Raw genomic sequence first — 13,958 nt, 5'->3', positions numbered from 1 at the left:
CCAGGAGAAAGACAGCTGTAACAGGTAGATGCCATATGGAAACCAAAGGTTCCTCTTAGGATGGACATAAGAGTAATAGTACTAAATTGAATGAATCAATTACTTGATATGTAGGAAGCATTTCAAGTAGCATTAACAGTGAGATAGTTCATGGTATGATAATCTGTAAGTATAAGCATAAATTATGCTCACTGACTGCATGCTGTGAAAAAATATATATATTATAAGTGAATTCTGACCAGAGACCTGAATCAAAATTATATTTTCAACCAAAGAATAGATGAACTAATTTTCCTCACTAAAATATTAAGCAAGCTCAGAACCATAAAAAGCTTTATGATGAAAGCATATATTTCAATATCTTTCTACATGCATGTCATCTCAATGTTATCTTACTTTAGTCGTTTTTATATTGAACCTTACTCCTAAAAATGACACAGGAAAGTCACTAGCCCACACAGTTTCCTTATATAGATTTTAGAGTGAAGTAGTTAAAAGTTAACTCAAGCATCACTCAAAAAGTCTGCACTATATATGATTGAAATTTGAAAATTATCAGCAAATCTTCTTATCTAATCACAGGTTTTCTTTCACTGTTGGATATTCATGGTAAGGTTTCAGAAAAGCAAACTGCACAATGAATAATTTCCTGTGGAGGGATAAAGATCACAGTGATGAATGCTAATCTAAAAGCATAGGACTTATTACCCTATGTGGTTAATTACTTTGGAAATATATGACACTGAAAGTAAAATCCAAATGAAATGTAGGAAACTAGTTTAATTAACAGAACTCAGGCACAAAAAGGATCAACTGGGATCTCACGTAGGCCAGTAATGTCACACTACAGAAATAAAGTAAGCTAACAGAAAATCAATAACAGGATTCTTTGAATTATCCTCAATCACTCTATCAGAATCTGCAAGAAAATCAAATGAAATCTATTCCAAAAAGAATACTTTCTATATTTATTAAACTGTCCTATACCTGAGATTTAAAAGCTTGTAATTCTGCTTCAAGTGCATTGATTCTTTCTTCTTTTTTTTGCAGTAGGGCCTGGGTCTCTTGATGAGCTACAAAATCTTTCTCAAACTAAGGAAATAAAAGAAAGCAAGAGAGAAAAAACAATTTTAAGAATAGTCATGTCCACATACTTTCTAGGATTCTCACTTCTGTGTTTCTTAAGTTAAGAAAAAAAAGTAAAACATGGTGAAGAATGGTAAGATGGAATCTGTTCACACGAACAAGACAACTCTTATTATTACTCTGTTCATCTTTTTCAATAGATAGCTGTTCATATGAATCTTTCAGTTGATTTTGGGGTGACTTGTACCTTACAGTAAATAGTAGAAAGACTCATTTAAGGTTAATTATTTTATAACACTTCTCTACTTCCCAGACCACAAGAAATATTCAAATTCCCACTTCAACATAAGTAATAGCAGTAACTTGAAGTTAAAAGCTATGCCACTTTCAATTGCATTACTCATGAGTCTGTTATGCAATTTCCTATATCCATCTTACGATCATAATTTCAAATTATTATGCACCTTCCTGGAAAGTTCAGAAGCCCGCTCTTCACATTCTTCTAATCTTGCTTTATCTACACAAACATCTGAAAAAAATAAGCAAATACACACTTGTAAATATGCAAGGAAAATAATATTCTTAATCACATGCATCACTCCGTGTTTTTTGAAAAAAAGTACAATACTGTAAACATTTTCCAGCATGAGACTTACCTACTAAGTGGCTGAAATTTATATCTAGTCTTTTTCGATAAGAGAAATCTGGGTCTGTTCCACTGCGATGTAACACTATCTGGGACACGCACTCTTCAATTAATTTGAAATACTGTGGACTGAAGACAGGGGCACAATTTATTTAGTAACATATAGGTAAAATCCTCCTTCTGAATACAGTAATGTCAAAAGATTTGGGTTGACTTATTTCCACAGAAGGACAAATGCAAAACCCAAAACCTTTAAAAGACAAATATATTTGGCAGTTTATTAGACCAGAACAGTTACACAAAGCCTGAAAAACCAGCACATATAAAGGTGAAATATTTCTGTATCATAAAATCTGCAACTCTTTTCATGTGGAACTACAAAAAAGGCAGAACTCCTTCCTGCTTCCTTCCAATAAAAAGAAGGCTCTTCCCTCATCTGATTCCTTCTGCTTTTATGACTTTTCACTATGGATACACTGAGGCCCTGCTTTATTAAAACAGAAGAAAAACAATTCTAAAATGCCAACTGGTATCACAGCTGGACCACTTGACCAGAACGTGCAAGATGTCACTTCAAAATCATTCCAGTGGAAGAGGTCTAGCACAGATGTACCCAAGTCAGGCAAGCACCCTTAGTTTAATAAGTTGAGATGTACACACAAAGTACACTTCTGAGCATTATTGTTTTTGTTTTTGTTTCAAATACATGACACAGTTACAACTGTTTATAAACCACATTAGTAGCATTAAGAGATCTGTCCTGATCACTTATACTTGCAGGAAATAAGCTTCAAATCTCAATAAAACCAGCATTCTCTGTTTATATATGGAGTTGGATCCCAAGCAGAAGAGGAAAAAACATACAGACAACATTCTTATTCATTCTTTCTAATGATACTTTGAAATATGAATTCACAAAGCAATAATTACAAACTGCATTCAGTTCAGAAAAATACTAAAATGTATTTCATAAAGTGGTAGAAGACACTCTATTAATGATTGAGCAACAATTGATAACTAACACTTAATATACACTATAACACATACATATTATAACTTAATATACAATATAACATTAAACATACCGTATAAAATAATCATTTCTTATTAGCAAAAGATGTTGGAGAATAGAAAGAAAATATCCTTCGGCACTAGTGTCCTTAACTGTATTCCATACCATGTTGTAAACATCATTTACTTCAGTAAAAGAGTTAAGGAGAACATCAAACGGTAAAAAACATTTCAGTCAAATGTTCAGTCAAAATGATGTTTTAAACTAAAGCTACATAGAAAAATTTTTATTATATATATTCTTTTGTTCATGTTTCTCTTGCCAATATCAAAAGGATATTCTAGTTCAGATCTAATATCTTCTAAACGATGAGAGAATTCAATCATGTCTTCTTCCTTGTGCTCATTGAATACCTTCAGCTGAATATCTAGTGCTTCATTTTTAATACATTTCAATTGCTGCAAGGAAGAAACAGTAGAAAGATTGGCAAATTTAGCATTTCCGTAAGGAAATAAGCCTTACCTTTTTAGTGACTTCCATGAATCTACATTATTTCAAAGTATAAAATGAGTTAAGTTTAATATGTATAATTTTAATATGCAAAAGGTAAACAGGGCTTCAATTGGTTTCACTAGTGGCTGCATTACATTCTGCTGCCTGTTCTAAATCAAAGCTATAAAAGATTAAGGATTCAGCATACGCTTAAGAGAGCACACTTCACCTTTTCATTCTTATTTTAAGATTGATTTTAATATCTAACTGCTTAGGCTCTAACCTAATAAAATGCCCTTGAGAATAATGTATTAGAACTTGTTCTCCATTTCTCCTCTCAGACTCAGACAGTCCAGTAATTTTAATAGCAATACAAAAAGAGACTACAACGTGCTTACTGGCAGTATCTCTTTCAATCCACTGCGGATAAATTCATTTCTGATGTGAAGCCTAAAATCCAAATCATCGGGAGATGTAACAAGAGCATTGATGAGTTGCATGCAAGCTACCTACAACAGAGGAAAAACAACACAGTGTTATTTCTCAGTTTTCGGTGTTCATAAAGAAAAAAAGACAAATCAAACTACTAGTAGCATGCCATCAATCCATTACAATCCTGTAATTAAGATACTCAGATCTCTAGTCAGCCACAAGCTAGGGATACCATAACAAGTTTACAAAATTCCACAAAAATCAAATATTTTCTCACTCTTTTGAAGTTGCCATTTTTACAATTAAGTCCATTTGCCACAGATGTCTTGATTAGTATAATTCTCAACATATAAAAAATAGTATAAATATAAATTTTTACACATATATGTATATATAGTGACACAACAGAAAACTGTGAAGGCTAATGTCTGTGTATACAGTGAAAAAAGTATTAGAAGACATAACACTGATTTTAAACTAAAGTGAATCTAAAGAACAGAATGGTTTGATTATTTTTCCTTCTCTGCTAAAATCTTCCGTCTTTCAATGTACTCAGCTTCACAGAACACTTGATGGGAAGCAGTTTTTCAGATCAACAGCAAGCAACAGGCAAACTGATTAATATTGTCAACTAGCAAGTCGTGCCTTTTCCAAAGAATGGAGAGATAGATTAGAAAAACCCATAGCTCATAGGAACAGGAATTAACTTCCCAGAATCACAGCCATTTAGAACAGTAAATTATTATTATAATTAATCACAGGTAAAGGCCTATTGAGATAACAATAGTATTTTCTTTTTTAATTTATATGATCTGTAGGTACAGGCAATGATTACAGAAACAAGGAGTACCCAGAGAAAAACTTCAGCAACACTTCATCAGATGTTCTACGTGTGCATGAAAATAGCTCCCACACTAGAGAAAGACAGAATCTATCACAGATTCAGTGGTTGGCAGAAGTACTTCCAGAACAAATCCAACGATTAAGTCATAAAAGAGGATTCACCCAACAGGTCAGAACAAAATCCAAAATTCTTTTAGTACTTGCTTCTGGATATATGTTTAAAAGTACACTGACAAACAGGAAAATGACAAAGGATATTTTGAGGGTGATCTGGAAAACTACAGCCTGGTAAGCTTGATCCTTCTACTGTGGAATTATACTGGAAGTATAATAGAACTAAAGAACAAATTCATTGAATAGCATGACTAATTGCAACATAAAGAAATGAATAATATGGATAAATGTAGCATGGAAAGGGACCTTGGTGTACTGGTGAACAGTTGGCTAAATATGAGCCAGCGGTGTGCCCAGGTGACCAAGAAGGCCAATGGCATCCTGGCTTGTACCAGGAATGGTGTGGTGAGCAGGACTAGGGAAGTCATCCTGCCCCTGTACTCGGCATTGGTGAGGCCTCACCTCGAGTACTGTGTTCAGTTTTGGGCATCTCAGTACAGAAAGGACATTGAGGTGCTGGAGCAGGTCCAAAGAAGGGCAACAAGGCTTGTGAAGGGCTTGGAGAATATGCCCTACAAGGAGCAACTGAAGGAACTGGGTCTGTTTAGTCTGGGGAAATGGAGGCTGAGGGGAGACCTTATTGTCCTCTTCCAATATCTGAAAGGTGCTTACAGCAAGACGGAGTTGGCCTCTTCTCACTGGTGACAGGTGACAGGATGAGGGGAAATGGCTTCAAGTTGTGCCAGGGTAAGTTTAGGCTGGATATCAGGAAAAACTTCTATACAGAAAGGGTTGTAAGTACTGGAATAGGCTCCCCAGAAAGGTAATTGAGTCACCAGCCCTGGATGTGTTTAAAATCCATTTGAATGCAGTGCTCAGGGACACGATTTAGCAGAGGGTTGTTAGTTAGGGTAGTATGGTTAGGTAATGGTTGGACTTGATGATCTTTAAGGTCTTTTCCACCCTGAGTGATTCTATGATTCTATTCTATGATTCCACGGCTCTGTGAAGCAAAATTCTTTCTCACAGACTCATGGGACTTGTTGGAAGGCTCAAGCAACAGGCAAGAATGCTCTGACTGGCCTAAGTTTGATCTTCAAAACAGAAAGAGTTTGTAAAATATCAAAATCTTTTACAAGGATAAGAAAAGAGTTTATTAAACTAGAAGCTTCTTTAAAAAAATAATAAAATTTCACACAATAACACAAAAAAGTTAACCTTACGTGCTCAATGTGAATTGAATAAAATCTACAAGTTTTTGTTTTAACAGTATCCAACAGAAGACAACTTAAGACTCCTGTTTCATAATCAAGCTTTTTTGGAAACTGAACAAGATATTTGTATCCAATATTTGTCTGTCGTGACCTTTAAAATCTTGTTCAGAATAGTTGTTGCAGCCTTCAAAGAAAAGTCTGCAAAAAGCAGAAAGAGTGCAGGTTATACAAGAGGAAACAAACCCAAATTACAAAAAATACCTCACTTAACTTTACTTCTGAGTAATTTGCTTTTGGGAAAGTTAGATCTCAGGAAGAAATATCAAAACCAAGAGAAAGAGAAAAACATCCTTCATACTTGTTGAATAGCTTGATGAACAGCGGCTTGCCAATAGGCAGTTTCAACCAATAATCCATTGGAAGATTCAAGAAGTAAGACATGTTTTTCTGTTCTGAAGTTCACAGTTTGAATAAAATATATTAATACTCTTACTCTGTTTGAAGATACGTCAATAAAACAGCAGCAAACTTGGTATAAGCACAGGACAGAACTCAAGAAATAGAATTATTCTTATAGAAACAGAATTATTATTAGAGTTTCCCAATACAACACAGTTGAAACTTCAGATATCTACACTTAGATGTCCATACACAGACGAATGCCACATGTAGTTAAACTCCTCTGCTGAACTCCCATTGTTCTCTGATTGATTCTATAGATCTTTACAACACAAATGGAGCGACTAGGGCACTCTAGGATACATCATCATTACCAACTAGGGACCCAATTCACAATCTTAAACACGAATATATAGTACACATTCAGTGTACCCCGCCTGGCTTCCAAATGCCAGCACAAAAGAGTGGGAACCTCTGAAGTAAATGTGTTTATCTGCAAGCACTGCATACATTTGTCTAATACACAAAGACTTCTGACATGTTGTGAAAGTAACCCAGAATGCTCAATGGCTTACTCTATTTGGGAACTTTTCTTCTTTTTTTTTTTTTTTTTAAAGAAAGCTTGTTTGTTTTTGGCCTACAATTTTGAATAACTAACATTCTACTTTCATCTTCCTCTTTTTTTGCTTAGGAGGAAGGAAGTCTAAACTGCAAAAATGAATCAGAAACATAAAAACTAATGCCTTTTTTTTGTTTGTTTTGGTTTTTTTTTGTTTTTTTAAATTAAAGATGAAAATATCAGACTGTGACATACCCATTTTAAAGTAGTGCTAAATCTGTTTAACAGTATGCTTTAAAAATTCTGCAAATTTAAATATCAACTGATATTTATAATTCTTCAATTACCAGAAACTGTTATTGACCTCAGACCTAACAGTAGTCAGACGATGAGTTTACTCCCTATTACTAATTAAAGAAATACAGTTGAAATGACAGACACGGTAATTCCTTCCCAAAAATTTAATCAATCAATGAATAAATTAAATCAAATTTCAGAAATTCCTGAGATGGCTTACTTCTGCTATGTTAGATTGGAAACTTATTTGGAATAAGTTGTTTCCTAACACATTCACTGCCTGTTCACAGTATTTATCAGAAGAAAGCATCAACAGGCCTTTCAGGTCCTTCTGTCCAAATGCTGCAAATAAAGGGTAAGACCAAAGAGAAAACATCTTCTACACAGCTGAAAGAACCTCTTGCAGAAGAAAAAAGTAATTCTTACAGACAATTCTTTTCAGACAGATAATTAATTTTCTTCTATTATTTGTCTGTACATGCAGAATTCCAAGCAGTATCCACTCATGAGTTATTGTCTTCTCTGTTCCTAATCAAAAATTGAAGGTCAGTAGTCCCAAATGCAAAACTGTTCCTTGACAATTCTCGAAGTACTTGAAGAAAATGCTGTGATGCCCCAGTTGACAGCTCTATAAATGTCAATTCTTGGTACACAGAAAAATCAGTCATTACTTGCACTTCAGATGAGTGGGCCCAAACTGACAATACAACAGCATTCTTTTACACTCAATTACCTTGAATGAGATTGACAGTCTTTTGAATTTTTCAGTCATGGACAAAAAGAGGCAAGGCCATGTCCACATCTAAAAGACATCTCATCTTCAATAATGAAGAGGTACTTCTGCTGAACTAGCAAGAAGTTCAGTGAAGACAAGTAAATTAACTTCCTAAGAAGTCAGAATTCATTGTGATCAATACATTTTGAAAAAATGCTCTACAGCTACAGCCAATTCATCAAAAGTTGTAGATTCTGCAGACCTTGAGAAGATGCCTGATTAAGTCCAACTATGTTTTGCTCTAATACTTAAAAGATATACAGTAATATACAACTCTTTGATGGGCCTTCTAAAATTCTGTTGCAATGTCAAGGACTGTAATTTCTAAGCCCTCTTTCCCCGGCAGGGACAAGAGCTTTGCATGGATGATCACTGAGTTCACCTAGAATGGCAACAATTTGAATGTTTTCCTCTATAATAAAGTAGACCAATGAGACATTCCATTAGGTGAGAGCTTACAGCTCAAAATTTGAATCCTGATTTTCTCTGCATTCTCTGTGGAATGCTGTTATTCTTCTCAGTTGAACACAAAGATAACATAACTGGTACTTTTCTCATGGAAAGTGTTGACAACTCAGTAACTCACAGCAGCTTTTCCTCATACAGACATGATTACTAATATTGAATAGGTGGCTAAGCATCATCTTATTTCACATCTTGAGATAAGAGAAATGCAGGAAGATTTTCAACTTCATTATTCTCACTTTTATCAACAGTTGTAGAAAGGACAAATGATAATATAGATTTAATTAATTTTTTTTTCCTAATACTTAACCAGATACAGATTTGGCTTTGGTACTTTACTAATTTTCCTAAATTGTTTCCCCATGCTAATACTAAAATATTCTTAGCATTGAAATGTTTTGTCCACACAAATGTACATTTGCACATTTACATGAATCTTAAATAATATTATCAGTCTCTGCATTTAGATAGGGTGTGCTTTGCTCATATTAGTTACTCATTTATGGAAAGAATCTCATTAGGACCAAATGGCCAAGAACTGCCAAGTGTTTCAGCTAACCAAAATACCATAGGCCATGTTATTAGATGAAAAAGAAGGATGAAATGGTATTCTCTGTCGATTTATAAATACTGTGAGAGATGCTACTGATGAATAGGAAAGAACTTTGACATAAAAATACTTCTTAGTAAGTTCAATATTACTTCTGGCTGTAGCTTTTTTCTCAAACTAGGATCACCAATCCATCTTGAACCAAAAATATGTAAGTACTCTTGCTGTACTTGCTGATAATCCTTATGAAAGATCAAAAGTAGAATATCCTTTGTTTTCAGCAAATAAAAAAATAGATATATTGAGGTTTCACTGAAAACACAAAAATTAACATACTAAGGCTTCTCATAAATTCACCTTTCAAGCAACAGAAATGTTAGTCAACTTAAAATTGAAAAGGTCAGTTGTTAGTGTCAAATTCACTTGCTACAAAGCAAGCCTATACATATCAGGCAGATAATCAAGGCAAATATGCCAAGTAACTGACAACTGTAAACTTTTGTCTCATTAAAACACTGTCAAATTAACCACTAGGTCAGTGTCATCGTTATAGAAGTTTACAATTGATTCACATGAGAAGCCTTACAAAAAAAAAAAAAAAAAAAGCAAAAAAATAATAAACAAACCTAGCTAGCATTTTTACAGTCTGGAAAAGAAAAAAGCTTTTTAGATGAAAGTGTTCAAATGCAAGCTTAACTCCAAAAAATGTGAAATTTCATTAAGTTTCTGTGACCAGAAAGCACAGTAAATGGAACATGTTAGCTATTTGCAGAAAATTTGAAACCCTCAGTAAATCCAAAGTTAACATTATTTAAGTACTCTAATTGTAACATATAATTGTCAGTTTTAAAAATTCTGTTTCCCTCTGTATCAGAGGACAACAAATCCCAAAACAAGGAACAATACAATTCTACAATGCTGTAACTAGGAGAAAATTATTTGTTTAATATCAGAAGAGCAGTCCTAGAAAAATAAGGTTTACTGCACAGTTAACAATCCAGCTGAAGTTTTCTGCACTGATTCAGTTATCTCATCAGTGCTACCTCACTAAGGGAGTTGAGCATCACTGTACATACTAAGCATGAATGCACTCATAAGAAAGAGCTAACTGCTTAGAGAAAATCAGCTGTAACTATTTTTATGCTGTACATCAACTGTCTCAACTGCCATTCATACTGGTATCTATCTATTTATCAAGCGGGCTGCTTACCAACAGCTGTTCACAAGGGACTGCAATATTTGAAGCTCATTCACAAATGTTGATCTAAAATAGCTATTAATTGTTTACATGCTTACAGAACTATAGAGGTCTTTATGCATTAATTTCTAAAAAATGTGAAAGATGATTCTTGGCTAAATTAATCGTATGTACTTGTTTATTTTCTATGAAGCAGCAGATACACTAAGGGACTGCTTTTACTGCAGTTTTGGTGTGCTTTTTAAACTATACAGAAAAAGGATTTAAAGCTTTTTTTTTTTATAATCAGATCCACATGTGAATATATGCAACTCTGAAAATCAAAAGGAATGAAAATAAACAAATAAACAAAACAAAAAAAGATCCAGAAAAGAAAAAAAAAAAAGAAAAAAAAAATGCACAAAAACCAAACAGACAACAACAAAAAAAAGCAACCAAATTCCCAAATTCCTACTGCCTGCTATCTCCAGGATGAGCAAAACACTGAGCAAAAATTATACTCAATAGACATGTATTAACTTAAACATAATTCACCCTGAAATCTAGATGAAACAGATTCCAAAGGAAGACATATAGCAGATTGCATACTTAAAACTAATGCTAAAGAACCATTAAGATTCTTGCAAAAGCACTATAGGTAGAAACCCATTACTGTGAGAAACTTGTGTCTGGTCTGCAGGTTCAAAAGCCTCAGAATACAGGAAGGAAATTTGTTGTCTTACAATGTACAATTTCCCTGTGCAGTCCCTTTCCAGACCAACTACAACTGAGGCTCAAAGTTCCTTCTCTTCTTCCTCCTGACACACATTCCCTCCTTTCAATCCCTCTTTCTCACTCACATTTACTGTAAGCAGAGCCTTATATAAAGGACCACAAAGCCACTTCCCAAAAGTGAATTTGTCTCATCACTGGAACTATTTCTTGCTATGGCAACAAGATTCTGAAAAATGACTTGCCATCAGCTCTCACATGGGAAAGAAAAATGGCAATACCTATAAACAAAACCTTTCAAAAAAGGAAGTCAACTATCTCTTTGCCAATCAAAGTAATCCACTTTCCTTTAATCTTTTATATAATCTTCCACTGACCTACGCTCAGCACAGACATAATTTTTATTCTAGAACGCTCTTCAGAAAACAAAGTATTTTGGTAGTGATTTTTACAATGCTGGAGACTAAAGAAAGGCAGTTTATTACTCAACAAGTTATATTACAATTTGATATCTAGACTACTAAAACGACTGAGAAAGCAAAAGCAATTTTTACTATCAGACATGAACTGTTTAATACAAAAGGTGACAGTGGAGTAATACAACCATTTCTTCCAAAGTGCAGATTTATCTCCTGCCACTGTGGCAAAATTCAGAATATGATACGAAAAATTTTTCATTCACCCAAGTTACATGAAAATCAATATGAGTTACTATTCACACTAATAGAATAATGACTTATAAAGATTGCTCAATTTTACTATAAAACTTTGCATCTTTCTGTATTTTTATATCTCAACTGAAGCAAACTGAAAATAAGGTGAAAAGTTCTTTGCTTTCGCTGTGGGTGAAGGCAAATGAAGTGAAGAAGTAGATATGAGAGACAGATTTCATGTTCATTTAAAAATTATTTTTTAAACACTGTGCTAAAAATTCTTGTTTTCTATGAATATTTATATTTAATTTCAAGCTAATATCATTAGAGATTAGATACTTTTGCATTTAATACATAACTCACACTTTACTTTAAAAGGCAGTATAACTTTAATTCAAAAAATCTATAAGATTTGGGTAAGCAGAAGAAAGCAAATTCAACCACAACATCATTATGTTTCTCAAGACTGAATCTTCCAATAATGCATTTTCAAAGATTACATTTTTAAAAATATTCCCAAATTGAACCTTTATTCAAAACAGTATCTCTTCTTCTTCAGTATCCCTTTTTGTAATGCAGAAAAATATATAAAACTATATAAAAATATATAAAACTATATATACATAAAACTATATAAAAATATATAAAACTATAATAATATATAAAACTTGCTTGTTGTAAAGACTATTGGTGCAAAAAATTGCTTACTTGCAGCTGAACTGAGTTATCCTGAAGTCCTTCTACGATAGGAGAGAATCTATCAACGTTTCTTTCCTCTGCTGCTGCTGTTATAGCTTCCAAAATTTTTTCAAGGCTATACAAAAATAAAAGCATTTCACTCAAGAGAGATATTTAACCTTGTTCATTTGTCATATCAAGAGTCATGCTGCCAGAACATTCACCTATTTCAATTTTAGGGTACAAATGTAGAAGGTTTAATCATAGTTTACTTTGGAGTCTTACGTAACCAAAGAGTGACTACTAGATTACAATGGCTTAAATGTAATGTTAAAAAACTTCTAGGAAAAAAATGGCTGCAAAACTACTTCCATCTAACCAGTTCATTCACATGCCAAAAAAGAAAATTCTTACCAATACAACCATGAAAAAAGTTACAGATAAAGGTATTTTCAAAAATGACAACACAGTACAGATACTACTTTCAAGCATTAGTTGAAAAATTCAGCGTTTCATTTAAACACAATTACAATATTAATCATCCCGAAGTTACCTTACTATATCTGGCTAAACACAGTACTTACATGCTTTCTTCTCCAACAATGCACATTGCAGAAAGGAGTTTGACTATGTCTGTCATCATATTAGTTTGCTTGGGATCAATTGCTTTGATCAGCAACAAAAGGCTCCTCTCTTCTCCCAGAATTCTTTCCAATCCATACTAAACAGAAGAAAAATACTTATAATGAGAGTTGGAAGGAAACCAAATGATAATATTGAAAGTCCAGTACAATATGACAACGGTTTCCTTGAACATACATTTCAAATCATATTTAACTCTTTCAAATAAAAAAAAAAAAAAAAATTGAGGGAAAGGTCAAAACAGGTCACTCATTTTTTAATGAGAGCAAACATCAGTATCAAAAGTTTATACTATTATGAAAGCAGGCTTCTGCAAATCGATGTGGTGGAAGTTTTTCTAGTCACAGCTGACCAACCCTCTGCTTCTCCAAATTACACACACACTGACTGATCGTGTACAATGTCAGACTGAACAGCAGTAGAACAAACTTCCAGATTAAAGAAAATCCCATACCTTATTATTCATGAAGGCTCTCAAACACTGTATAACCTTATGCTGGCTTCTCTTCACAGCTTTGTCCTGGCTGATTAGATTAAAAAAATATATTATTGTAATTAAATGCTGTATACATAATTATAAAAACTATCAATTTTAAAGAAAATTATCCTTACTGCTTTGTCTCAACCAGTCTTTCCAAAACATCCAACAGAAGACCCAGACCTTCTCGGCCGAAGTTTTCTACCCAGCTAGGGAGAAAGGAAGACATTAAAACAATTGATATTTCAAATATTAATTAAAATAAATTAAATTGTTTAGAATAAATAAAAGCAGTATAACTTGATGATTTTATGACCTAAATTTGATCTTTATTCAACAGAGGATCAAGGGGCATTCCCTTCACTCCTTGGCCCAATTAGATTACCTTAAAAAACCCCAAAACATTAGAGTATCTAATGAAAATTAGAGAATCTAAACAACAAATGGTAAAGAAGGAAGAAAATGCCTACAGAAAATACAGAAATGTTTCCCTGAGATATGAACGCATGTGAATACTTTCAAGAGAACAAAACAAAAAATTCAGTTCTGACCAAAGCTAACTTTCATGACACTAAGCCTTGGCAAGCTGTCTCTACCAGACAACTGCTTCACTTTTCTGTTTATTTTTGGTCAAAATGGCTTGATAAAACAAAGTTCTACTCTTCATTGACTGCCTGCATTACTGCAGCCATCCCCTGGCTAGCACCTCTTGGT

At 33.6% G+C, this 13,958-nt stretch overlaps 2 protein-coding genes across 2 annotated transcripts in view; one reads left to right on the top strand and one right to left on the bottom strand.

The window, feature by feature from the left end:
• Window positions 1-13,958, top strand: part of LOC128092112 (uncharacterized) — a 392,342-nt gene that overhangs the window by 309,176 nt on the left and 69,208 nt on the right. The window lies entirely within an intron of this gene.
• The window catches only part of DIAPH3 (diaphanous related formin 3), a 228,895-nt gene that overhangs the window by 178,325 nt on the left and 36,612 nt on the right, over window positions 1-13,958 (bottom strand). Inside the window, exons 7-16 of the mRNA XM_052705656.1 lie at window positions 13,379-13,453; window positions 13,221-13,290; window positions 12,709-12,845; window positions 12,155-12,260; window positions 3,635-3,745; window positions 3,084-3,202; window positions 2,818-2,934; window positions 1,743-1,861; window positions 1,551-1,615; window positions 988-1,092 (exon numbers count right to left, since the gene is read on the bottom strand). Of these exons, the coding sequence (XP_052561616.1) occupies window positions 988-1,092; window positions 1,551-1,615; window positions 1,743-1,861; window positions 2,818-2,934; window positions 3,084-3,202; window positions 3,635-3,745; window positions 12,155-12,260; window positions 12,709-12,845; window positions 13,221-13,290; window positions 13,379-13,453 (1,024 nt within the window). The remainder of the gene's footprint in view (window positions 1-987; window positions 1,093-1,550; window positions 1,616-1,742; window positions 1,862-2,817; window positions 2,935-3,083; window positions 3,203-3,634; window positions 3,746-12,154; window positions 12,261-12,708; window positions 12,846-13,220; window positions 13,291-13,378; window positions 13,454-13,958) is intronic.

Source organism: Tympanuchus pallidicinctus, unplaced genomic scaffold (assembly GCF_026119805.1).
Source record: "Tympanuchus pallidicinctus isolate F22 unplaced genomic scaffold, pur_lepc_1.0 scaffold6, whole genome shotgun sequence".
Taxonomy (NCBI): Eukaryota; Metazoa; Chordata; class Aves; order Galliformes; family Phasianidae; genus Tympanuchus; species Tympanuchus pallidicinctus.
This window is presented reverse-complemented; position numbering and strand designations above follow the sequence as displayed.